This window comes from Aethalodelphis obliquidens, unplaced genomic scaffold (genome assembly GCF_003676395.1).
Source record: "Aethalodelphis obliquidens isolate GAN/ISIS:26980383/991018 unplaced genomic scaffold, ASM367639v1 scaffold14, whole genome shotgun sequence".
Taxonomy (NCBI): domain Eukaryota; kingdom Metazoa; phylum Chordata; class Mammalia; order Artiodactyla; family Delphinidae; genus Aethalodelphis; species Aethalodelphis obliquidens.
Genome location: NW_020837958.1, coordinates 3,930,578 through 3,958,148, shown reverse-complemented (window position 1 = coordinate 3,958,148; position 27,571 = coordinate 3,930,578). Strand labels below are relative to the sequence as shown.

Sequence of the window (27,571 nt, the reverse complement as noted above, 5' to 3'; positions counted from 1 at the left end):
ATTAAAAGAAAATTACCAAGTCTTTCCCCAGCAGAGTTAGGGACTGCCACTAGGGATTGCCAACGGAGGGAAATGCTTCACACCAAGTTTTACAAAGGAGAGATCCTGGCTGTCCAGGCATTTTCCTTTTTCTCCCCCCTTGCCGAGGCCTAAGCCAAAGCCAAATCTAAGGCAAAGGGAACACAAGCAGCTTTTTACACACAGACTAATGCTGCCAGCAGCGTTCCAGTGGCCTTGCTCACGGCAGGAGAAGGCGTAGTGCCTAATACTGCTGGGTCTTGTTGAAGAAAAGTGGCTGGCTTCCTTTGATCAGCTGAGTGGTGTGCTGATCAGTGTGATTTCCCTGTTCTGCTGACTGTGAGCGTGTTGGGGAGAGCAGGAGAGCTGGCTTCTGAGAGGCCCACGCAGGGAAGCAAATTCCAGAGCTGCCGAATCACAGAAAGCAACAAGAAATAAAAGAGGGCAGAACTGGAAGCAGACACCTTAATTCTGCCAGCGTGTTACTTACTGAAATAAGGATCTCTGGGAGGGGAATGAAGTAGGTGCTTCGATAACTCTAATTCATCAACTGCAGTACTATACGTAACTATTAAACACAATGTTCAAGACCAGAGTCCAACCTCCTGAAACTATCATTTAATGGAAAAGTTTTAATCACTTCATGTTGATGGGTGAGAGGAAAAATTGAGAATTACGATTTTTTTTAAATTAAAATGGAAAAAAACCAGAAACTCATCAGCATAGATGGCTCCTGGCATAGTTTTTGAGACAAAGGAAGTATACCCAGCACCTGAGTGTGTGTGCGGGACTACAGCTGCATACCCTCTCTCCTATTTGCCAGAGAAGCAGCTGCTGGATTAACATGAGTTAATCTGCTTGCATGCTATACAGATTTTTTCCCTAGTAAACTGCAAAATTTACCTAAAGATAAATATAGCAGTCTCCTAGTTCTCTGCTCCATTCAGCTGCTACTGAGAAACACTTCTGTTATCTCAAATTTCATCAGCAGATTGTACTCCTTCCTGGGGAACAACAGCAAAAAGTAGCTTTCTAAAAGCATAGTTAGTCTCTGAGGTAAAATACACCATATTGAAATGACTTCTTCCAAAAAGGATAACTTTCCACCTTTAAAGTTCTAATTCCTGATAAATAGAGTATGTGATTTCTTATACTAGATCTAATCAGTGTTGCTTTAAAGAGTAAACAGTTAACTGCAAATTGAACAAATTGCTTTGGCTATCCTAGTACCAGAAATGAAATGGATTAGGTCAGCAGGTGGCATGTCATTTCAGTGCTGCCTGAGGCCCCAAAATACAGTTAGGTCATTTTTATTCTGGTGACAGCAGGAATGAAAACCTGAGCATTTAACATTACCTCCCACCTCCATTCTCATAACCATCTAGGGCAAAAAGAGTTTCCAGAAGCCCCTGCATCTCCAGCATCTAGGCTGCTTCTAAGTCCTCCGAGGTACCCAAGCTGAAGTTGCCCAAGGAAATCTGGGACAGGATACTCTGATTTCGGTCTTCAGAGTCACAAAGCTTCTTGTCCACACAAGGTAAATGAGTTCTCCTCAACAATTCTTAAGCATGTCAACATGTAATTCCATTCTGTGGTACTTTCCTTAAAGAAGAGAGTGATTATTATGCCTCTGCTCCCATGGGGGGAGTGATTGGAGAAAGGAATCAACTTAAGCCGACAAACAAAAAGAAGGGTGATGGGGGGTTGGGAAGACAGGCAGGAAAAGACAGGGTTAACTGGGAGGGAAGTCCTTCTGTCCAGAAGTCAGGAGCTTCTTACAATGTTGGAAAATTTAAACAATCCAACAATAGCTTTTCTTGTTAAGCCTCCTTTCCCCCGTATGTATTTCAAACTATTAGTAAAATTCCAAAACTAAGTTGCCTTCAAAGCTTGTTCCTCTGATAACAGTCAAAATGAGATCAGATCATTTGATAGTGTCTAGTCTATGATGTTGAGATGATAATACTCAACTTGTCAGGAAGAAGGAAAATGGGTTTTGACATTAAACAATCTACAAATTTCAAGATTTCATGTCCTATCTTTAGACAATTATATTTATTTTTCTGATTGTACTTCTCTTGCCATTTTTAGTAGTAGAAAGTTGAAAATAACATCGGTTCAATAACTTACTGGGGATCTTATTTTTTTGTCTTCCCAGTACCTTTTTGGAGAACTACTCTTCCCCCACTCTCAATGTACGTAATTTTTTCAAGGATGATTTCAATCTTGCTTCTGGGGTGGCATGTGACCTAGGCCTGGTTAATGAGAAGACTCCAGTTCCCTGGCCACGGTGAAGGATGACTGGTTCAAGAATGCACCTGAAAATCATGTTTTGTGCTGATACTTCCAGAAGAACAAAAAACCTTCTCTTTCCATTGGGGTTGATAAAATGGCAGGCTGTAAACTAAGAGCTGCCAGAGGCAACCACTGCCAGTACGGGACATCCTGTCTGCAGATGAAGCCGAAAGGAGAAGGTGTTCTAAAACGTAGTTTAAGTCCCTAAACATAGCCATGCCTGCAACCAGCCACATCTCTCAATTTACTAGTTGTATAAGCCAATAAATTCTCTTTTTTGCTTCAACGACTTTGAGTTGTTTCTATCCCTTGAAACGAAGAATCCTCATTAATACACCAGCCAAATAACCTTGGACAAGTCACTCCATCTCACTGCATATCAGTTTTCTGAACTCCAGGGAGGAGGGAGAAAACATGTTTGTCTACCTTACAGAATCGAAAACTAAGCACTACATAGGAGGCATTGATATTTTAACTAAAACAGAAGGCAGGGATAGGAGGAATAAGGTATTCGTGGCGCTAAATTGCTCCTAGCTGCTACTGCTAATAACATTCTGCTTCTATTAGTTTTCTCATCATTTGCCCTGGTGGGACCTATGAAATCTTTATCAAACCAGTTAATCACCTAGTAAATCTTTAAGTATTTTCCCTTTAATACAAATTCTTTTAAGTATTTTCCCTTTTACCTTCAGTTGATGATACTTTTCCACCTTCCTAGACATCTTTGATCAAGCTACCTAAGTAGTTTACCATGATGGATGGATAAATAAAGGGATCACAGAAAGGGAAAACTAACAGCTCCATCTTCAAGGGTGTGTGTGTGTGTGTGTGTGTGTTAATGTGCTGGGAGATGAAGCTACCCCTAAACAAGATGAAGACCTAAGTGCTTCAACTAACGTGCCAGACCATCCCTTCCCCCAGAGCGTTAGTATTCTAAGAGCAGAACTGAACTATTAAGGTTACATTTTCAATCCAGAATTCACAATCAAATGTAATGTGTATTTTGGAATTTTTTGTAATGTCCTGATAAATCCTTGGTTTCACAGAACACCAGATCACATCCCTTATGGATACATAAAGAGTAAGAAACTTTCTGTAAGAATGTATCTGATCTACAAAACATCAATGTCAAAGGATTATTAGTGAAACAAATACCCAAAAGTAAAAGTACTAACTTCTGGTCCTCTTTTGAGTGATATAAGTGGGAAAATAAGCAAGAAAAGCACAACTATATTTTCAAGAGCTACGAAGAAAAATAATGAATGCACTACACTTTCAACTTGCAAAGTTTCCGGGCCTAAAGATTAATTATGAACGAAATCATTCTTAAGAGGAAGTTTTACTTCAAGACTTTTTAAATACCTTTGACATCAATTAGTTTTTGTTCATCATACGTAAAATTATAACTACATGCTATGACTGGTAAAAGGAACCCCATGGCTCAGCATTTCCTAACCTTAACCAGTGTTTCATGTAAGTGTTCATATAAGCTGAACATTAATATTTTGAAGCAAATAAAAGATACGATGCTTTTCTCAAGATTTCTCACATGTTTCTGAAGGCTAAAATACCTTGGTAAAAATTACACACTTCTAACTATAGAGAAAAGTCAAAGAAGAATTCCAACCAACTCATTGTCTTTCTTAAAAATTTCTTCTCTACAAGAAAAAGCTGAAAAGTCAGATTATTAATATGATAGTTTCTTCTCTAGGAAGATTCAAATAAATTATTAACTCTGACAAACCAACACCATATAGATTTGTCCCCAGAGGATTCAGGAATAAAAAAGCTATATCAAACTGGCATAGGGTTATCAGATTTAGTTTGGGCAATATCAAACACTTTGAACTAAACTCAACTTGCTTCTCCTGCACATCTCTGTATGTCTGGGTCCCACTCCCAGAGATTCTAACCCAATTGGTCTAAGATGGGGCCCTAGACACAGCATTTTCAAAAGCTCCTCAGGCTATTTATTCTAGGGTTCAAGCTAGGGTTGAGAACCACTAGTCTGCAGGTAGATGTGGCTTTGGCCTTCAAAACAAAGACTAGATTTTATTTTGATAACTATTCTATAACTGTTGAGAAAAATCATTACTATTTTAATCACTATACATTCACCAAAATGCCACTAGAAGATAAGCTCCTTAAGAAGAGAAACCCTATCGGCCTCGTTTTGCGCTGAGGCCAAGTAAAATGCCTGGCACGTAATAGGTTCTCCATAAATATTTGTGAGTGAATGAATTAAAAGCTGAAAAGTCTACCTCATTTTTAGTAGGTTGAAGAAATACAGTAGAAGCTCTCTTAAATCAATAATGATCAGGACCAGTAATTGTTCAGGTAACGGAAAAAAGTCATATAAATGAGTAAATCATAAAAATTTGATACACCTACCTAAGCATTTTATTTTAACTTAAATGAACATTCACTTACTAATCTTGTAACATAGGACCAGGCCTCTTGTGTGTATGGGTCTACATATTCAAGAGTGTCCATATGTCTTTCTTTCATAAATCATAACCATAATTCGTCCTCCACCATATCCACTTTTAGCTTTCAAATTACAGTGAGAGATCAGCTCGGTGCTTTGTGACCACCTAGCGGGGTGGGATAGGGAGGGTGGGAGGGAGATGCAAGAGGGAGGAGATATGGGGATATATGTATATGTATAGCTGATATACTTTGTTATAAAGCACAAACTAACACACCATTGTAAAGCAATTATACTCCAATAAAGATGCTGAAAAAAAACAATTATACTGAGAACTTAAGAACTTTAAAGCAATGAGAACGTAGAATCCTTCTGGACATTAATAATTTACCTCAATCTTTTACAGTTGTCTTACCCACACATAACTAGGCAGCAATTTTTTACTAACTCACCTTTATCAACTCTTTCCAAAGCATGTAACTTGGTGTTCATAAGTCATTCGTTTATGTAACAGCTGAATTACATCATTACAATAATGAGAACAAACAGCATAAACAGGTTGGGGAACAAACACAACTCATTCTTGATAATCATTCCACAACTGATGGGAGACATGTATGAGTACCCTAGACAGCAACCTACCGGTCACAGGCACAGAGGGCGTAAAGAGTGACAGTTAAGCCAGTCAGTCAGTGGAAACTTTTCTGAGCTTTTACTGTTACACAAATGCTAGCCACAGGGTTCTTCCCACTGACCTTTCCAATTCCCTACAGCATTCAATTCATCCCTTCAATTAGTAGATGATCTGAACTGAGACCCAACAAAAAGTATCACCAGGTCTGAAAAATGCACCATCAGAGAAGCATCAGGTGTACAGGCAGCAGGAGTCATGGAATCTTTAATACAAAACACCCTAACAATACATCCGGCTTCCCTAATTCATATGTAAGGCATTTATAAGTTAACTATTTAGGGAATCCGTTTAAAATAAAATAGATGAACCTAAAACCCGAATTTTAAAAATGCTCAGCACAAGCCACTGTGGAAAACAGTGTGGAGGTTCCTCAGAAAACTAAAAATAGAATTACCATATGATCCAGCAATCCCACTCCTGGGCATATATCTGGACAAAACTGTAATTCAAAAAGATACATGCACCCCTACGTTCACAGCAGCACTATTCACAATAGCCAAGACATGGAAACAACCGAAATGTCCATCAACAAATGAATGGATAAAGAAGATGTGGTACATCTATACAATGGAATACTACTCAGCCATAAAAAAGAATGAAATAATGCCATTGGCAGCAACATGGATGTAACTAGAGATTATTATACTAAATGAAGTAAGTCAGAAAGAGAAAGACAAATACCATATGGTATCATTTATATGTGGAATCTAAAATATGACACAAATGAAACTATCTATGAAAAAGAAACAGGGGACTTCCCTGGTGGTCCAGTGGCTAAGACTCCGCACCCCAATGCAGGGGTCCTGGGTTCAATCCCTGGTTGGGGAACTAGATCCCACATGCCACAACTAAGAGTTCGAATGCTACAACTAAAGATCCCACATGCTGCAACGAAGACCCACACCAGCAACAAAGATCCAGTGCGCCGCAACTAAGACCCAGTGCAGCCAAATAAATAAACATGTTAGGAAAAAGAAGAAAAAGAATCACAGACATAGAGAATGGACTGGTGATTACCAAGGGGCAGGGGGTTGGGGGAGGGATAGAGTGGGAGGTTTGGGTTAGCAGACGTAAGCTTCTATATATAGAATGGATAAACAACAATATAGCACACAGAACTATATTCAATATCCTATGATAAACCATAATGGAAAAGAATGTTTAAAAAAAGAATGTATTAATATATATGTGTAACTGAATCACTTTGCTGTACAGAAGTAATTAACACAACATTTTAAATCAACTATACTTCAATTAAAAAAATGCTCAGCACATTATTTTACTTAAAATCTTTGTAGTAAAAGCCTGAAAAGGATACAGACAAGTAGAGTAGGTCTGCTTTGCTAATTCTGAATCAGCTCCCATTCGTCAGGTGTCTCAAATGAGGACACTCTGGTAACAAAGAACTGCTGCCACCAGGAGGCTCTGCAATGTACCTTTTACTGAAAGTCTTGAAATTTTAAATATTCTTGTTTCTTTATAGCTAATGTGATACCTTTTCAAATATACAAGTTTTCCATGGAAACTTTTTTAAAAATAAAGTTACAGCATTCCCACTTCCTACTCCCAGGTAACGGGACCTCAGATTTTGAATTTTATCGTGTAAGAATAAAGAGAACTAGTTAAAATTTTTTTAATGCAGCAGCAATCTTGTTTTTATTTAAACCTTTCCCAACAAAGCTGGTAACTCCAACTTTATTCCATGGGTCACCTGGCAGAAGACTTTGAGAGCAAAAGAGACTTTGCGTTTTCACTGGCTTGGGCTCTATGGGCCAGCATCTATGACAAATTAACACAAATTATTTCTATGTTAAATATGAAAGTGATGAGAATGGCAAAAGGTAAATTTTCACTTTAAGGATCTGTAAACCTGGGTCTCAGTATCACAGTCAAGATTTTAAAACAAGGACCTGGACTTTTAAAAAAAAAAAACAGGTCCTTATTACATGTTTTTTAAAAGGAGACTGGAGAAACTTGTTAATCTGTCAATTTCTAGGAATCTGAACTTGTTCAAGATGAACATGTCACTTCATTGTCCACAAAATGGGCCTCTCACTGTTGTGGCCTCTCCCGTTGCGGAGCACAGGCTCCAGATGCGCAGGCTCAGCGGCCATGGCTCACGGGCCCAGCCGCTCCGCGGCATGTGGGATCTTCCTGGACCGGGGCATGAACCCGTGTCCGCTGCATCGGCAGGCGGACTCTCAACCACTGCGCCACCAGGGAAGCCCCACAGAGCGTTTCTTAACCTGTGTGTTTACTTCACCAATAATGGCTCTCCTAATCAAGGAATCAGGATTTAGCTGCAAAAACACAACGTAAATTTCATAGATGCTCCTGTTTAAAAGACCTTTAGACAGGGAAATGTTAAGATTAGCTACAGAACCCTTGTGCTTTGTGTTAAACAAACCATGTGCTGTCCTCCTCCCCAGGGCTCAGTTCCATAAAAGTTACATTATTTACAAACAGAATAGTTTCGCCTTTTGCTGAGCTGACAGGCTTTTCACTTACCTATTTTAAAGACTAATCAAGTGCCACATCTCATCAAGATAGCTGATTTTATTTGCTTTAAACATAGTAAAAAAAAATCAAGATAAAGTGCTGGAAAAGACCAAAAAGTTAGCACAAAAAAATAAAAATGTTATTGTTATTAATCTGTTTTGATTTACATGAAAACCGTAACTGGGTTTTATCTCCCTCAAGTTCATATTGGACTTGATTACAGGAAACAGCGGAGTATTTATTTTCACTAGATCATGGCCACCAGGCTACTAATGCTTGAGACTTTTTTGTTTCCCATCTTCAAACGACGTAAGCAGCTGCCATATTACTGCATACTCACACAGCTATAATCTTTGGGTGTCTGTGGGTTTTATGGGAGAGGGTTTCTTATCATTTTAGAACAGCCTTTCTCAACCAGGATTCCTCATTTGAACTACAGGACACTAACTTATTTTTGTGACTATTTTCTCAATTACCACAAGAATAGTACGAAACTATAGAACCATTTTAGACTCACAGGAATATTAATTCAATACATGTAATGAATACCAAGAGCATTAGGGCTTAATTCTCCCACTGAACGCATGCTGGTTTAGAAACTGCAGAAGAGGTTGAAATTTCTTGAATTATATATAGTATTATATATAATATAGTATAATACATAAGAAAGCTTACACTTTTTGTTCTCCGTGTTGTACTTTCTGAACAGAGAAAAGAGAGAACTTGGTGTCTCTTTAAAAATGTCATCCATAGGGCTTCCCTGGTGGCGCAGTGGTTGAGAGTCCGCCTGCTGATGCAGGGGACACGGGTTCGTGCCCCGGTCTGGGAGGATCCCACATGCTGTGGAGCAACTGGGCCCGTGAGCCATGGCCACTGAGCCTGCGCATCCGGAGCCTGTGCTCCGCAACGGGAGAGGCCACAACAGAGAGAGGCCCGCGTACCCCCCCGAAAACAAAAATGTCATCCATAATATGGCTCAAGCTGAAATCAACTAAAATCCTAAAACCAGCAGCAGCAAGGAGTCTCACTAGTGCAAACAGGCAGTAGTAGGGCTGTTCTAGAGCTTGCCCTAGTTCACTTAAAGGAGGCCTGCCCCATCCAAACCAAGATCGGGTCTCATGAGAAGGCACTACCCACTAACCCTGGCTTAAAAGCAACAGATTTTCAGGTGAAAGCCAACTCGGAGCAGAAAGTATAAAAATATGATTCTTCGGGGAATTTTCCTCTAAAACACCAGGCTTGCACAGCACATTTTCAAGCTTGTCACTGGGTGACTGACCTGCTAACCTAACTGACAGGTACAAAGCACTATCTGGAAAAAGTCTAATCTGTTTTCGATGTAAACTCAAAACATAACTCTTTTTCTACTTTGCAAAGGGTTTTCTGTCAGATAATTTTCCAACTTGAAGGAGAACTCTAGTACTATAACATCTCACCTATGAGAAAGTCTTGTTAAATGTGAAGGATCTCACTTAAACTTGCAGAAAACAGAAGCAAGAGACCCACAGCCCAAACACCTCTCTGCACTCTACCACTGCCCTACCACAGAGGTGGGGGAAGGAGGAAGGATAAACTGTCAATATTCTAAGATGTCAAGCAGCATAACCTCACAACATCCTATCACTCACTTAGAAAAAAACTGAATAGATATCCCCAACAGAGGAAACATTATGGGTGTTTCCTTTTTATAACTAGGCTTAAGTGTGCTTTAACATTAGTAAAATGAAATCTGATTAAGACTCTCAAGGGCAGTTGGAAGCGTGTCAAACTTCTAACACAGGACTAAAAGAAAAGCTGTGACTTACAGGACTGATTACAGTTGACCCTTGAACAACGCAGGGGTTGGTACACTGACCCACCTAAAAGTCACCTCTGTGTATGTGGTTCCTCTGTATCCATGGTTTCCGCATCCAGATTCAACCAACCACAGATCATGCAGCACTGAAGTATTTACTATTGAAAAAAATCCACGTGTAAGTGGATCCATGAAGTTCATGTTGATCAAGGGTCAACTGTACTCTCAGCATCTGAAAGGGTGCCTGGCATATAGGAGGTGCTCAATAAATATTTGCCAAATGAACTGATCGTTAAAGCTTTTCATTACATTCAAGGTAGAATTTCATCCAGCACATTAAATACCGAGAGCCAGTAAATCGGCGAACAAACCAAGTGAAAATGCCTGGCCCTCGTGGAGTTTACAGTTTGGGGGCTTTGACTACAGCACCATAACGTATCACTTTAAGGGCAAAAGGGACATTATATCCTATGGAGCTAAACTTATGAGTAGTACCATGCTTTTATATGTTTTATTATTATTAGAGCCTAAATCTATTCTCCACCCAGAAAAGAAGAGCAACCAACTAAAAAGGCCAGTTTGTCTCTCCTGTAGACTCCTAAGGAAAGCCTTAACCAAACTTTGGAGTCACCTTGTGGCTTATACTAATAAAAGTGAAAAGGAAGAATTAAATAGGCCCGAGCAGAGTTCCTAACACTGTCTGGAATGGGTGGGAGGCCAAAGCCTTAGTCAGCAGATGACCTACCTCAGGAGTCCAGGGTAATCCCACAAAGGCTAATAAACATCTTATCTAATAAGTCCAGTCTTTCATTTTTCTATTTAGTTTTTAATTGAAGTAATACAGGTTTAAAAAATAATACTACAAGACATAATAAAAACAGCAGTCCCTTGTACCAACCCTCTCCAACTCTCTAGTCCTACTCCTTTCAGGAAACCACTTTCACTTCTCTTAGAGATTCCTTCTTCTGTCTTATTTTAAAATATATATTCATTGTGGGGACTTCCCTGGCAGTCCCATAGTTGAGACTTCACCTTCCAATGTAGGGGGTGTGGGTTGGATCCCTGGTTAGGGAGCTAAGATCCCACATGCCTTGCGGCCAAAAAACCAAAACATAAAACTGAAGCAATATTGTAACAAATTCAATAAAGACTTTAAAAATGGTCCATGTCAAAAAAAAATCTTAAAAAACATATATATTCATTGTGATTTGATTTTTCACTTTAATCATTACCTGCTGAATTTCTACTACAGATAACTGAAATCTAGTTGTACTACTACCTTCCCTCTTCCCACTCCCTACTCCCACTGCAGTCATATCACAATTTTTAGTTAAATCCATTTTAAGGTTTATTATTATTAGAATCATGTAAGTAACATTAATTGGTGAAACGATCAATACTACAGTTATACTTATTTTTTGGACATTTTGTTATTCCTGAAACTAAAAATGCCTTGCTTTGTCATTTGCTTGGTTTTCTATACTACTATCATTCATTCTTCCCCATACTCTCTAAAGAAGCTATAAAACATCTCTAAATAATGGCTCAAAACACATCATATCATCTATCAGTCCCTTTTTTTCTTGGCTACATCTTTCCTAGAGTCCTCCATCCTCCTGTTCAACCTAAACTGTTTGTTCTCTAAACCTATTGTAAACAGTCATCTGAGTTTTTCCTTCCTCAAATAGGAGATTTTCTTCATCTCTCTTTTGTTTTGGATTCCCTGTTTTCTGGATCCATGTCTTCATCTTTATTGGTTTATTTTCTTGTTTTGATGGAGAACATCCTTCAGTAGCTTCCTCAAAAGGGTGCATGGGAGGTAGGTTTGTAATCTTGCATGTCCACAATGTCTCTATTCTACCCTCAGACTTGATCATCAAGAGTTGGGATGGGTATAGAATTCTACATGGGAAATTACAACTTTTCAAAAGCATCATTACACTGAATTCTAGCTTCCTGTACTGCTGCTGAGAAGTGTGATGACATCCAATTCCCAATCCTTGTTCACAACTGTTTGTTGTTGTTGTTTTTTCCCCTTTGAGAAAGCATTTAGGATCTTTTATTCACACTGTCTTTCAGAAGTTTCACAGTGATGTGCCTTGGTATGGGGGGTATGGGTCTTTTTTAACTCATAGTTTTAGGCACTCAGTAAACTCTTACTAATCTGGAATATATGCTCTCCAGTTCTGAGAAATTTCCTTGTATTCATTATTGGATGATTTTCTCTTCTCCATTTTCTGTTCTCTTGTCTTAGAATTTCTATTAGTCAGGCATTAGACCTTTTGGATTGATCCTTGAAAATTTCTCTCTTCCACCATCCATCCCTTTGTCTCTTCATCTATTTATTGAAAGACTGCTCCAATTTCATCTTCTAAACCTTTCATTTTTTATTATCAAGAATTCTTTTTGGTAAACCTGAAACTAACACAACACTGTAGATCGACTATACTTCAAAAAAAAAATTCATTTCCTTCTCTAATTGTTCCTTTATTCCTAGCATCCTGTTCTTGTTTCAGAGATGCAATACCTTCTCTTACTGATCAGAGGATCTAAAGTTATAGTTATTTTGAATTGTCCCTTCCAGTTCTCTGGATCTGTTTTGACTTTCATGTTAGTGGCTTCCCTTAAATGGCTGGGATTCTTGGCTGTTATGTTCATATTTAAGAATAAAAGGCCAAGGATGCAGAGCAACTAGAATTCTCATGCACTGCTGATGGGAATGTAAAATGGTACAACCACTTTGCAAACATTTTGACAGTTTCTTTAAAATGTTAAAAATATACATACCATACCACTGGAGCCACACCTAAGTATTTACCTAAGAGACATGAAAGCTATCTCTACACAAAGACCTGTATATGAATGCTCATAGTAACTTTATTTCTAATAGCTAAAAAGTGGGAAAAAAAAATCCCAAAGAGTATATACTGTATAAATACATTTATTAAAATTCTAAAATGTATAACCTGGGACTTCCCTGGAGGTCCAATGGTTAAGACTCTGCACTTCATCTGCAGGGGGCACGGATTCGATCCCTGGTCGGGGAACTAAGATTCTGTATGCCGCACAGTGCGGCCAAAAAATTAAAATAAAATGATGCATGTTAAAAAAAACTGAAATAAAATAAAATGTATAAACTTAATTTATAGTGGTAAAAAGCAGACCAATGTTTGCCTGGGGACAGGGCTGGGAAAGTAGGGGAGGAAGAGAGGGATTGCTAAGGGACACAGGAAACCTTTAGAGGTAATGGACATGTTCATTATCTTGATTATAGTGATGGTTTCACCCCATCAAAAATTATACTCTTTAAAAAATGTGCACAGTTTATTTTATATTAATTATGCTTCAAAAATTATGAGAGAGAGGGAGAGGGAGCAGGAGGGAGGGAGAAAAAATAATCCAAAATAAAAGTGGCTTTTAAAAAAATGAGGTGCTTAAAAATGAACTGAAAACTGTGGGGCTGGCATGTATGTATGTAAGAGGGCCTTTTCATTATTCAGTATGTATACTGTTTCCAGTGTGGCACTCACTCCTCTCTATACTGTTATACTGCGCCTACTATCTCTAAGTCAAGTGCCTCTCTGGTTAAATTTCTCTCAAGTTGGCAAACTTTTTCTATAAATGGCCTGGTCTTTGTTGCAGCTACTCAATTTTGCCATCGTAGCCTAAAAGCAGCCAGAGACAATATGCAAACGAAAGATTTGTGGTTGTATTCTGACAACATTCACGTAATCAGGCAGCAGGCCAGATTTGGCCCAGGTACCGGCCAGATCTGAGCCCATAGCTTGCTGATCCCTGCTCTACAGAACCATACTGGTCTTTCCATCTTTGAAGAACTGATCAATTTCTCTTCAGAAGTCATGGCTATAAAACGCTTTATACCTAAAGGAGACAATTAATCAAGTAAAAAGAGGAAAGCAAGTCACGGAGAGGGGATACTGGAAATTTTATAAGTTGTAGATAACCTTATCAGCTATTAACAGCATATGAGGCTCAGGGGCAGTACCTCTGACAATTTGCAAACACTGTCGCATCTGATGAACTCACATCTGGGATAAACAGAAATCAGAGTAAAAAGTATGTGTCTTCAGAAGTTTATATGACAGATGTTTACAAATGACTTCTGTTACTTTTGTCTACCTTGACTTCAGTTGGGGGTTTTGGGTGTAATAGTCTCGAAATTTCACTCCAGATGAAAAAAATCAAATAAACATCCAATGGAAGAGGTGAACTTCTGAATAATATGTTAAAAAAAAAAAAAGACTGCTACCTCATTCTTAATTAAAAGAAAGTGATGGATTAACTCAAAATCTTCATAAATCTGTCTTAAATTCACGACCAACTTCTACAATCTGTAATAAATGAGGCACACTCAGAAAAACGAATTTCAATTTCTGTCGATTAATACACTCCCCAATTTTACTCAATTCTTTTCCTTCAGGAAATACAACATTTCAGGGTGAGTTTATCTGTGCCTCTTGACTCCATAGGAAAGGCGGTGTTTATTTCTTCTCCAATCACTGTATTAGGTGACAGAAGCCCTAGATAAAACGAGATCAGCAATAATCATTCACTGCTCATAGGAGAGGTAACTTCAGAACTGATCTCTACCTTTAGTGTTCTTCTTGGTCAAAATGATATAATTTATTTTGGCAAAAGCAAGAGAGGTTTTTTTAAAAGGTGATGGAAGTGGGAGTGGGAGAAAAGGTGACAAATTAAACATAACAGTTGATTTCTAGGGCCTCATTTTTCAGAGCAAAGGAATATTTGGTGCTTATGACAGAAACTAATAATCACTCTGTCATTTTCAGACAGAGCTAGTATGAGAGAATTTACCCAATCCCTGCTGATTCACACAAACATTTGTTTCCTGAACTTAGAATACATCAACTCTGGGGAACTTGTCTTCTGTAAAGATAATTTTGCAGGGCAGCCTCTCATCTAACCAGCTACCGTATGAAGACAATGGTAGCTCAAGAGCAAGCTTCTTTTTCCTGTCTGGTTCTCTGTTTAAAAAAAAGGAAATGAAGGAATCTGTGATTTGGCCTGTCATTTACAGTGTTCAACCTTTTAAAAACCTGAAATCCATGAATACCATTGGGTTTGATAAACTCCGGCTTTCCTGAATAATGCAGGTGTGTGAAGGTATTGTTAACCAAGGGATATCAGGCTGCTATGCTTCAAAGGCATGGAGTATTAATATTAATAACCTGACAGTGATTGTTTACAATTTTTTAATTTTTAAATATCAAAAAACTTTAAAATAATTTATAGTTCACATTTGAAATAAATTACATTATTTTCTGTATTAGATTTAACCTTACAATAATATACTACTTTAGCGAACAGCAAAATTACTTTGCATTCCTTGCCCTAAAACAGGTTGCTGCTAGGTAGGGTGGCAAAGGGAAACCTTTCTAAAACAATCCACAAAACCAGTAACAAGCACTAAGGCCTCACACATCTTTCAAATATACATTATACTTAACTTACATTAGTAGAGAAAACTGTTACAGATGGAGAGAGACTTTGCTGATTGCCTTTTCAAATCCATTATTTTCCATCTCTTCTGTTTCCTTGCTAACAAAAACTAATTTCGTTTGTGTATCTAGTGTCCAAATGTTTGAGAGGCGAATCCTCAGCTCCAGGATATAAATCAGTCTTGGACCCCACTATTCCTGCCAGTCACTACTTTAGACATTGGCATGTGACAAAACTGTAGTCAATGAGATGCAAAGTCTGTTGAATGACTTCTAATTAAGTTTTTCCTTGCTCTTAAGAAGAGACATAGAAGAAGAACCGGGAGGATGTAAAGCCTGGAGCTGCAGCAGCAATCCTGTGACAACAAGCAATGTTTGCTGACTCACTAAGGGTGAGAAAGCAGAAAGATGACCAGAACATGTGTTCTGATGGTGTTGCTGAGATGCTGAACTGGAAAACTCTAGCAACTTCTTATTAGGTGAATCAGTAAGTCCACTTATTATTTTAGCCACTTTTAGTTGGATGCTCAGTTACATGCAGCTAAAAGTATAGGAACTGATGCAATTATAATGCCCATATTACAGATGAGGAAATCAGTTCAGAGAAATTCAATAGGCAAGACCAGTAAATACACACAGGCTAGAACACACAGACTAGAATGTACTGCTTTTCTTTGACAAGTGTTGTTTAAGTATCACTGTGTGTGAAGCACTAGGTATACACTGGATTTTAAGGATGAAAGGAACACAGTACTGAGGGACTCACAATCCGGAAGGGAGATAAGCATACAAACAAATAATTAGTGAAATGTGATAAAAGCAACAGAGCAACGAACTATCAATTCACAAGAGAACACATTTAACAATGCCAAGAGACTTCAGGGTGGGTATATCCAGGAGATGACAAACTTTTATTCTTCAGTGATTTAAAATTTCAGAAGACAACTTCCTGTGACTCTATAATTATTTTTTAAAGTTTTTAAAAAATAGTTCCAAAGAAACACATATAACCTCACAAACATTATGTTGAACAAAATAAGCCAGACAGAAAATAGTACACCCTATTTGATTTCATATAGGCAAAATTAACCTAGCTTGTTAGAAGTCACAATAGTGGTTTCTCTGGTGGAGGGCGGTAGTGAGTTGAAGAAAGCACATGACCGTTTCTGTGGTGATGGTAATGTTCTGATACTGATACGGGTGCTAGTTACCTGGGTGTTTCAGTTTGTAAAAATATATTTGAGCCGGATGTACATATATATAAATATATACATATATGTGTAGTTTTTGTATTTATACTATATTTCAATATTTTAAAAACAAATTTAAAAAGAATATACAAGGTTAAAAGTGCCAGCGTCCTCAGTCACCTCTTCTGAATCCCACTTCTTAGAGGCAATCACTGTTAACAGCTCCACGTAAATAATTCTAGAGTTTTCCCATGTATTTCCAAATATAAATGACCATGAATGCATATATACAAACATGGTTTTTAAATATTTTGTATTTTAAATAATGAATCATATTGTACATCTGTTTTATAATTTGCTTTTTTCACCTTCCATTCATCTTTCTATTCAGTTAAGTACCTCATAATATGCATATACAGCTCTTATGTATTACTTGCTAATTGCACCCTGATTTATTTGTAGTTGTTTTCAATTTTTGTGTGGCTATTTCTGAACCATAAGGTCCTAAAAATTAGCTTACTGGGTCAAAGGGTAGAAGGTAACTCCAGGTTTGCTCTAAGCAAAGAATATGGGAAAGAACATCCCAGGTCAAAGAAACAATGGAGCATAACCAAGAAAACTAAGTATGTGGAAGTCTGGAGGAAAAGGTATGTATGAGTTCGGTGAAGAGGCAGGCATGGACAAGATAATGAGGGGTTTTCTGAGCCATCATAAGGAGTTTGGACTTTTCCCTACAGTACAAGGGAAGGTGAGTTACTGACCGAAGGATCTCAAGCAGGAAAGCAACATACAAGGGTTTTACTTTAGATCATCCTGAAAATAGCGGAAAAGTTGAATCATAAGAGATACTAACTGGATGCAAGGCAATGCCATGGAAAGGGAGTAGGAGGGTATGGGCAATGCTGAGGAGCCTGAATAAAGAGGACTTCGTAATTATGGATGAGAGACCAAGGGAGAGTGAGAAGAAGTCCACGATCATTTCCAGGTTTCTGCCTGGCCACTGGATGAATGGGGTATCACTAACCACAAAGGGAAAGAAGGAGAAGTAGAATTTGAAGAGGGATGGATATAGGATTCTGTTTGGAGAATATAGAGCTTTGGGACATCTAGCAGGCAGAAGCTGAAAATACACATCTGTCTGGACCTCAGGTAAGAGAGGAGAAGAGGAATAAAGAGGTCAGTGGCATTCAGTGGTGGTTTAAGGCTCAGTTTAAGGTGGTTTAAGGCAGGATATCACCTACAGGGGAAAAACAGAGCAAGATGAAAAGGAAGACAAGGATAAAATACATACAGAATATTAGTTTTTAAAGGGTAGGCTGAGGAACAACTGTCTGAGAAGGAAACTGAGCAGGTGCATTCAAAGAGGTAAAAGGAGAACCAGGAAAGGAAGGTTCTTGGTTCTCTGAAGAAGAAAGTGGTCATTAATATGAAATGCTACAGTTAGTTCAAGTAAGATGAAGTGTGAAAAACTTCCTTTAGATTTGGCAATTATGTTACTGGAAGTTTCTGTGAGCTCAACAAAGTAGAATGAAGATGGAAACTGATTGCAGTGGGGCTCATACAGGACTAAAAAAAAAAAAATGTAGTACCAAATACAGCCTGAGTTGAATAATATTTAATAATTTAATAAGTTTAATAATGAAGGGATGGAGGGTAGAGAGAGATAGGACAATGGCAGAAATAAATTAAGAAACAAAGGAAGGAATTCTGTTGTTGTTTACAAGAATACCAGGGATGTAAGCATGTTTTATAAGGTCAGGAAAAGAAACCTAAAGAGGTACTACAGAAAGAGGTAAGTGATGTAGCAACGATGCAGAGGACACTGTTTCTAGATATATTACGTTTCCAGATTGCTGGACCCAGGCTCATTTACTAGTTTATGCTACTTCACTTCATAAAAGTTTTCCTTTCCTGGAACTATGATTAAGCTGCTCTGAATTGGAACAGAGGTAATAACGTTATTGAATGTTCTTAAAGCATTAAGTAGGAAACAATATTGAGAATATTTTTTCCCAAAAAAAGGGGGAATTTAACTATTTGAATGGAAATCTCCTTTTAATGGTAAAATTTCTTAGTATGGACTTTCAACATACTGGGCCACCTTACTAGATTACTAGCTTCTTGAAAGCATAATGAATTAATACATTCAAAAATGCTTGCCTACATATGCACCATCTAGGCTTTGGGGGTACAAACATGATCAAGACACACTCCCTGTCCTCGAGGGAGCTTACAAACATATAATTACAATACAACACAATAAGTACAAATAAGAGAGGTAGACATAAACACCATGAGTACACAGAAGACGGATCTCTAACTCTGCCTGGAGTGTGGACAAAAGTCAAGGGAAGCTTTAGAGGATCTTTGCTTAAACTGGGTCTTTAAAGGATAAGCAGGAATTTACCAGGCTAAGAGGAAAGAGAATTTCAGCTGTAGAGAACAGCACGTACAAGCGCATGAAGTCTTTAGAGACTCCAGTGAATAAAGGTGACATCAGGGAACTTATGGGGTATGTATGGCAGGAAAGGATGCAAGAGAAGCGATCAAGAATGAGTTGCCAGGGCTTCCCTGGTGGCGCTGTGGTGCCTGCCAATGCAGGGGACACGGGTTCGTGCCCCAGTCCGGGAGGATCCCACATGCCGCGGAGCGGCTGGACCCGGGAGCCAATGGCCACTGAGCCTGCGCGTCCGGAGCCTGTGCGTCCGGAGCCTGTGCTCCACAATTGGAGAGACCACAACAGTGAGAGGACCGCATACCGCCAAAAAAAAAAAAAAAAAGAAGAATGAGTTGCCAAAGGTGTCAGGGTTAATGAGCCTGCACATCTTTTAGGTGATGACCAGTCACAGGGAAGTAACACTGTAAGGTTTTCATTCTCAGCATCTCCCATGGGCCTAGGACCATACCTTTTACCACAGAAAACTTTCAACAAACGGATGTGGAACAAACAGATGAGTCAGAATCTTAGAACGATAAAGAAATTTGAAAAGAACACAGATCCCAGGGAGAAGGGAATAAATTAGAATGAACTGATTACTTAAAAGCACAAATTAATTTACTGACACAGTGGAAAGGTAGAGTCAGAATTATACTGGCTAAGGCCCTGTTAAGCATTTGTTGTGTACACCACCTACCACCCAAGAATTAGATTAACGTTTTCCAAAGAGTCAAAGTGAAGAGTCCCTAAACACAGGGCTACAAACTTGGGCTTTGACTAGATTTTCATAGCTTGAAGCAATTGCTCTCTGTTAAGTAAGAGATGAGTAAAGAGGAAATAAATACAGTAGATACCAGTAGCCCAGTGTCAAGACATGCAACACCTGATGATGAGGATTAAAACTTTCAAACCGAATTTTTTAAGTCATTGTACTTACCAGCACCAAAAATAAATGATTAGGATGACCTGAGAAGATTACTCTAACCTACTCAGCTAGCAGACTGCTGCACTTGGTACAAGTCACCCACTTAACTTGATTTCCTCCACCATATTCAGGTAAAATGTCCTACAGTAACATGGCACAATATTATTAAAATATGAGTTCCTTCATCAAGCTTTTCTATCTTAAAGAGATAATCAAATCTTTGACCAGCAGATTACAACTACCGGCCTTTATTCTGCACTCTGAGAATAAAGGTTAAAAAGACCCAGGAGATATTGCAGCAGTGGGAACCACAGTCACATCAAAGGCAGACAACCTTTCAATCTTCAGAACCTTTATGTTCCTGCCTTGTATTTCTGAGCCCTTCATTCGTCTCATCTTGGTTTATTATAAGACAACAGGATTTCACCAGGAGGAATTTGAAATAATACATTTCCTGTATTTGGTGCAAGGGAGAAGGAACATATGCACACAAGAGTCAGTAAACTCAACAAACATTTGGACCAATGGTTTCACATAAATGGTGTGCAGGAGGGGATGAACTAGATTAAATCCTAGGAACTCCTAAACTTTAGATAAAGATGAGGTCAGACTCCCATTATAATTCAAGGAACTCTAAGAAAATAACAATTCTAAATTCTAACGTGACATGTCAATCACACTAGTTTGGTTATGAATGAGAGAGGGTAACTTTCTATGGTTACTGGTATCAGGCTGGAGACAGTCATGTATCAGGTTACCAGTATGAAACTACAAGAACTAATTTACTTACATGACTCCAAGGCAATGGAGCTTAAAGGCAATGTAATTATTGTGCCTAATGTCCTATTTCAAAAAATATGTGATAAAGGTCCACAGAGTAATTTAAGAATATAATTTACTAAAGAAAACCGAACAAATAGTACAGTGATCTGGATTCTAGTTGTGAATCTGATACAATTAATTATCTAATCGTGGCTAAGTCACAAATAGTCCATGTCCCAGTTTATGTATTACAATGATGTACTCATGACTGAGTTAAATGTGAAATGTTCTAAGCTCCTTAAAAAAGTAGTACTTTACTTATAAGACGAAGGTATTACATATGAGATGAAGTTAACCACCATGACCAAAGCTAACAATTTCAATTTAAATAGAACTTACCTCCAAAAATATTCAGTGCACTCGATACATGTTCATTAACTCTTAAAAGGCATTATTCAAACATTTCATAACTAAGGCAACAGACGTATTAAATTACTTAATAACTCAAAATCTTATCAACAAGTCTGTGACAGAGTAAGGAACAGAATCAAACTCTCAATGTCCCCCTGCCCCCCCCGCCCCCCCCAGTCCACTGTTCAAGTCACCTACTTAGCTTAAATTATGTTGTTCTATGTATCGGAAACATAATTAGTTATGGCAGAAACAGAAACTTCTCTCCCAAAGGCTTCAGAATCTACTTTACCAAAATATGTTCAAATTTTAAATGAGAATGGTTCCATGAACGGCAACTATTTATTAAACCCAGAAAAGTATTTCATCTTGTATTACGTTGAGCAATCTGTAAGGAATAGAGACTATGATTTTTAAACACAGAGTCAGAAAAGCAAACCAGGAGCAAAGACCAAAGACTATGACGGGGTCTACCTCTCTCAAAAGGATTAAGAAAAATAGAGGAAAGAGTGAAAGAAAAACAAAACCCAAAATCAAAAGGTAATTCTATGGAATATTTGTACCATGGACAAATGGCATGAAAAATATACCTTCAGGTAAGCATCAGATACATATTAATCCATTTTCCAAATCAGCAAAGTGCTTCCCCGTTAGTGGCCCCCGCTAAGGTATCTCTTGGGGAAGACTTATTTACTCCCATATATGCTGTTAATCTGATACAGCCTTTTCTGGAGACTATTTAGAAATAAGTAATAAAAGTTTTTTTTTTAATATTGTAAAAGCTTTTTATACACTTTGACCAAGAATGGTAGATGGATTATTGCTTTCAACTCTTCATATTCTCTCTGTCATAAAATTATACATTCACACCCTTTGTCATGTAATTTTGCAAGGGTTGGCCACATGGTTTGTTTCGGCTAATGAGACTTGATACCAGCAGAGGCTTAAAACATGTTCTGGTAGTTTGGCTTATTTCTTACACTCTGGTGATAAACCATGATATATGACTATGCCCCAGGTAGTTGCTGCCCCTTCATGATAGGCCTCAGGACAAACACATTTAGAGGAGATCTAACCCAACCTACAGCCTGAGGCAGGCCAACCAACCCACAAACTGAAGTAGATTTGCCTGGCCAAGCCCAGCCTAGATGAGGAGGATCTAGACCCAGTGTGAAAATAAACCCTTAGTGTTGTAACTCAATAAAACACTGGTTTGTTATGCAGAACTGTTATGGCAATAGCTGACCAATACACCCAATAATCTCACACCTGAGAATGTATCCTGGGGCAATTAGAGAGAACAGATTCACATATTTAGGGTGAATTTATCATAGCAACATTTATAAACAACAAAAAACTGAAAACATTCTATCATCAAACAATAGTGTGAATAGTTAAATAAGTTATGATCTAGCCAGACTATTAAATATTTAAAGTTCTTAAAAATTATGTTCTTGGGACTTCCCTGGTGGTCCAGGGGGTTAAGACTCCACGCTCCCAATGCAGGGGGGCCCGGGTGCGATCCCTGGTCGGGGAACTAGATCCCGCATGCATGCCACAACTAACAGTTTGCATGCCGCAACTAAGAGCCCGCATGCCGCAACTAAAAGATCCCACATGCCGCAACAAAGATCCCGCGTGCCACAACTAAGACCCAGTGCAGCAAAAATAAATTAATTACTTAAATTAAATAAAACTGAAGAAGAAAAAAGAATTACGTTCTTAAAGAACACACAAAAATGTATGATAATGTTCATAATATTTAAGTTTAAAAAGTATAAAAAGCAAGATGCACTGTTTAAAAAATATCTACAAGTAGAGAAAAAGATCAGGTAGATAAAATAATTCTTTTAAGAAGTACAAATGATTTTCTGTGCTAAATATTATTTTATGCTAGATACTGTACTTGGAATAAAGAAGTAAATAAGTATGTTCCCTGACTTCTTGAAACAGTCTAGTGAGGAAGACAGATATTAAAAAATAATAATCATATATATGTAATCACAAATTGTGATAAACTATTGTGGTAGAAATTGCTAATTATCCCCAGTATTTATTTCCCCCTTCTTGCTCAGTACTTGCTCACTGAATTTTATTGGCCCATGGCCACCTGGAATGGACTATACTTCCCAGCATTCCCTGCTCCTACTTGGGGCCATGCAACCAAGTTCTGACCAATGGGATCTAATTGGAAGTGAGGCATGCAACTTCCAGTAAACATCCTTAAAAATAAAGGGCTTGCTTTCCCCCTTCTTACCAGATGGAGCAGCTATTTTGGACTATGATGTGGAAGCTTCATGCTGAGAATGGCAGAGCGATAGAATAGGAGGAGCCTGGGTTCCCTGGCACTGTGGAACCACTGTCACCAGCCTTATTACACCTACAGAGCTTTCACATGAGACAGATAAAATTCTACCTTGTTTAAGTCATTTTCATTTTGGGTTTTCAGTCATCCACAGCTGAACCTAATCCTAAATGGCACAGCTATGAAGGAAAGATGAAGGGTTCAATGAGAGATTATAATAGAAACTGTTGGTTTTGACAGGAGCAAGGGGTTTCAGGGATAGGTCCTCTGAGGAAGTAACTTTTAAGTTGCAACCTACCTAATGCCTGGCCAGGAGAGCACCAGGTGAAGGGAGGTGGGGTGGCAAACCCCTCAAGGCGGGGGAAATCAAAGATGAAACTACTATGGCCTAAGCCTGAATCTCAGCAGGAATAAGCAACAAACTGGGATGTTAAGATTGCTTCTACAATGAATGAATCAGAATGAAAGCAGAGCACTAAAGCAAGTAAGTGCATTGGCTCCAATATCAGAATATCCATTATGACAAGCAAAAGACCACATATACATGTCAAAAATGAGAGGGGAGAGGTGCAGAATGAGAACAAATGCTATTAAAGAAATTAACAGTTGCTGCTACACTTCAGTACTACTAGTGTTTAAAATAGTTGGATTCTCTGATTAGAGTGTTCATAAACCATAAGGAGAATGTCATTAGATTTTTAAATGCTAATCCTCCCTGGAAAAGACAAGAATTTGGTGTTAAAATTTTTTTTTAATAATTGTTTCTTGTCTATTTCTGATTATAAAAAGGAAGCGTATTTATTGTGGAGAATGTAGCAAATATACATAAGACTATAAAGAAAAAATAAACTACCTGTAAATCATCACTTTGCAACAACATTTTATAATGACGCTGTTTTTATATGCTGATATGCCTACATACACATATACACACAACACACAAAAATGGAATTGTAATGCATATGAAGTTGCATGTGCTTTTTCATTTATTTTACCATAAGTGCATTCCTATGTCATTAAAACATTTTTGAAACCATGATTTTTAATGGCTATATAACATATAATTTATTTAGCTAATCAAGTCTGGGTTAAAACTGTCAACCACAAGGACTTCCCTGGTGGTCCAGTGGCTAAGACTCCATGCTCCCAATGCAGGGGGCCCGGGTTCGAGCCCGGGTCAGGGAACTAGATCCCACTAGCCGCAACTAAAGATCCTGCATGCCGCAACTAGGACCTGATGCAGCCAAATAAATAAATATATAAATATACTTTTAACGTTTAGAAAAAAACCCGTCAACCACAGATTAAAGCCCTGTGGGTCAAGAAGATGACTTCAAAAACTGCCATGGGGAGCTTCTGTTCAGAAATCTCAAATTATGGGTTGAAGCACTGGAACTATCTAACAAGAATTCATTCAAATTCACTGAGTTTTAGCCATGAAGGATGCTTAATAAAGACTATATTTTCCGAAATGGAGTGCACCATTTTGTAATTAGTCTTGAGGAAGAAACAGAATAAGTATCAAAGACTGAGGTAGCAATAACAAATAAGAACTAACAAGTGCCTACTGTTAGAATCGGTGACTATCTGCAATGTTTTATTTTTTAATAAAGCATAATAAGGGAACATATGCTTTTATTATTTCTATAATTAAGTTTTAAAGTGGATTTGGAACAATGATTATAGAAAAATGCATATAGAAAAAGAACGGAAACAAATATGACAAAGGGTTAATAGCTGTTAGTTCTTGAATATGACATTCTTTGAACTTTTCTGTATTTAAATTTTTTCTCATAACCAAAAACTTAATATTAAATTATTAGTCATGCGAGTAAGGTAATTCAGATTTCAGTTATTAAAGTAGAAGGAAAATCAGTAAGTTTTGCCAGAGGCTAAGTAGATCTTTTGAGAAGGAAAAACAAAAAGCTGGGCATACAGCATTGGGAGTTTGTTCTAAAATAAAACTATTTTAAACAAAATTATCAGTGTTTCATGTTGGAAATAGGTCTGAGGAAGGACAAGCTTTTGAATTTTATAGCTGTGCTTCCTTCAAGTACTATCCTACCTAAAAATGATACATATTCTGTTCTATCAAAAAGGTTGTTTCAACAGTTAAGCAAATACTTTAAAAACTGCCAAGACTGCATTTTAGTTTCTGACACTAGCTTTCTTTACTTTGTATACCTAAGATTTTCCTGATGCTACACGCATTTTTTAAAAGTCTAGGTTCTAAAATCCAAACTTAGTTCAGATGACAGAGTTTGCCACTTGATGAAAAATCTTACTAAACATAAATGGTTGCAATGTTCTATTAAGTGAGGTACCTAGCAGAAAAAACATTAAAGAATAAAAAGTTACAGAAATAAACCAAATCTTTACATCAGTTCTCATAAAAATTTCAAATAAATGTACATTTTTTACAATTGCCCCATTTTCCCCAAATGTAGCCTTAGGTTGTCTTAACTTTGTGATAACATCCCCTATCCCCTACTCCACTAATCAGTTCTCACCTTCTTTCCCTGCTAGAACACGTGAATTTTTCAGCAAAAGTGACTCATTCATTGGCATCTTGTCAAACTAACCCTGAAATTTTAAGGAGGCTCAGTGCTAACAGAATTTTAAAGCTAGAACATTTTCACTAACACACATCATTTTGACTTTAGAGAAATGAATCACTTTCAGAGCCAAATACGTCTAACAAACTCTGTTTATATTTTTCCTTACAAATTGTTCTCCACCATGTTACCTCCTCCCAATTTTAGTTTGGCAATTCCATAATCTAAAATACCTCTTATTTCTGAAGAAGGCAAGATGGGGGAATGCAGAAGCATTAGAATAGGAGAGGGAAGAAAAAAGCAATTGTTCACTAAGCTTGGAAAAAGATTCTATTCTGAAACATTAATGATTCGTATCTATTCCACATAGTTCTCAAAATTTATTTCTCCCCTTAGTTAAATGAAAACACAATACAATACATAATATAAACACAGTCAGGAATCTCCAGGAATAAATTACTCTCATTGCTATTATTTCACTAAATAAAAGTTTAAAAAAAAACACAAAAATCAATAACTGAGAACTATATAGCTAAAAATCTTCAATAAGATATCACTAGTATAAACTATCAATTGCAAATCACCTCATCATTTTGGTTCACACATTCATCTACTCCAAAACCACCCCTTTTAACCAGAGGGAGAGTGGTAGGGAAGGAACAAGAAAACAAATGCTTTGTCAGATTACCACAGACATTTACTTATAGCTCTATCAATTGTCACACTCCACCTGGTGGCAGGAGCTGCCTGAATTGGCGAAGTGGAGGTCATTATACAAGAAATTCCAAAGAACACTTTCCAGATGTCCCTGGGAAAAAAAGCAAGATGTTCTTTTTCTGTCCTATATAGAATATATCTAACAAGGCTCCACCAAAGTTTTTTCACATAATAGTAGGTCAATATCTAACAAAGATTAACATAAAGGAATGACAATAATCAGAATGGGAGATCTACACTTAGAGCAATCTACTTACAACCACTCCACGTTAAGTTCAGTGTCACCTCAAGCCTTTAAAACAGGTAACAAGGCACATCCAGTAACTCTAAGATTCTCTATCACATACTCCCACTAACTTTCTCTGCCCCTATCCTCTATGGGTAAACTATAGAGTTTAATTAACACAGTTAACAGCAGCCTGCCACCCTGCTTTTAGATATTCGCCAGTAACATATACCCATGGGGTACTCTAGAGACTGACTTCAACCAAAAATAAAAATAGATAAACAGATCTCAAACAAAATTAAAACTGAGTCTGGCTGCCCACACTTATTTTCACACATGAGGAAAAATAGCAGTTCTCCTAGAAGCCTCGAGCAGACATATCTTTAGAACACAATGTTAAAAATATGCCCCCCCTCCTTTTTCCCCTACCTGTTTCTCACTCAAAGCTGTGATTTTGGCTTGAAGTTCATGAAGCTGTTTCTTTAAATCAGCATTCTGATTGGAAAGAAAAAATATCTGTGAGGAAGATATTTCATTTGTTAACAGAAGAGTAGCAAGATGACTTTATGCAAACTGTATTACAAATGATGAAGCAATCTTAAGCATTTAGCCAATCATATTTGTCATGCATTAAACTGTAGTCATATTACCACCACCCAGTGCATAGATCCTAAATGTAGGTTGCTAACACTAGAACAGGGGTAAGCTCCTTTGCAACTGCAAGAAGTTTTATATTTCAGCGTTTTGTACTGTAATACTACTCCTTTCTACTAAAATAGTTATTCTTCATAAGAAGTAACAGTTGACAGAAAACCTAAAGCTCCACTAATCAGT

At 37.8% G+C, this 27,571-nt stretch overlaps 1 protein-coding gene across 27 annotated transcripts in view; it reads right to left on the bottom strand.

The window, feature by feature from the left end:
- PHF21A (PHD finger protein 21A) overlaps positions 1–27,571 on the bottom strand; it is a 194,100-nt gene that overhangs the window by 122,891 nt on the left and 43,638 nt on the right. For 19 of the 27 annotated variants that reach the window (XM_027114887.1, XM_027114886.1, XM_027114885.1 and 16 more), the window contains one exon: positions 27,167–27,253. In XM_027114887.1, coding sequence (XP_026970688.1) covers positions 27,167–27,253 — 87 coding nt within the window. The remainder of the gene's footprint in view (positions 1–27,166; positions 27,254–27,571) is intronic. The other 8 variants (XM_027114902.1, XM_027114898.1, XM_027114905.1 and 5 more) reach the window with 1 other exon arrangement.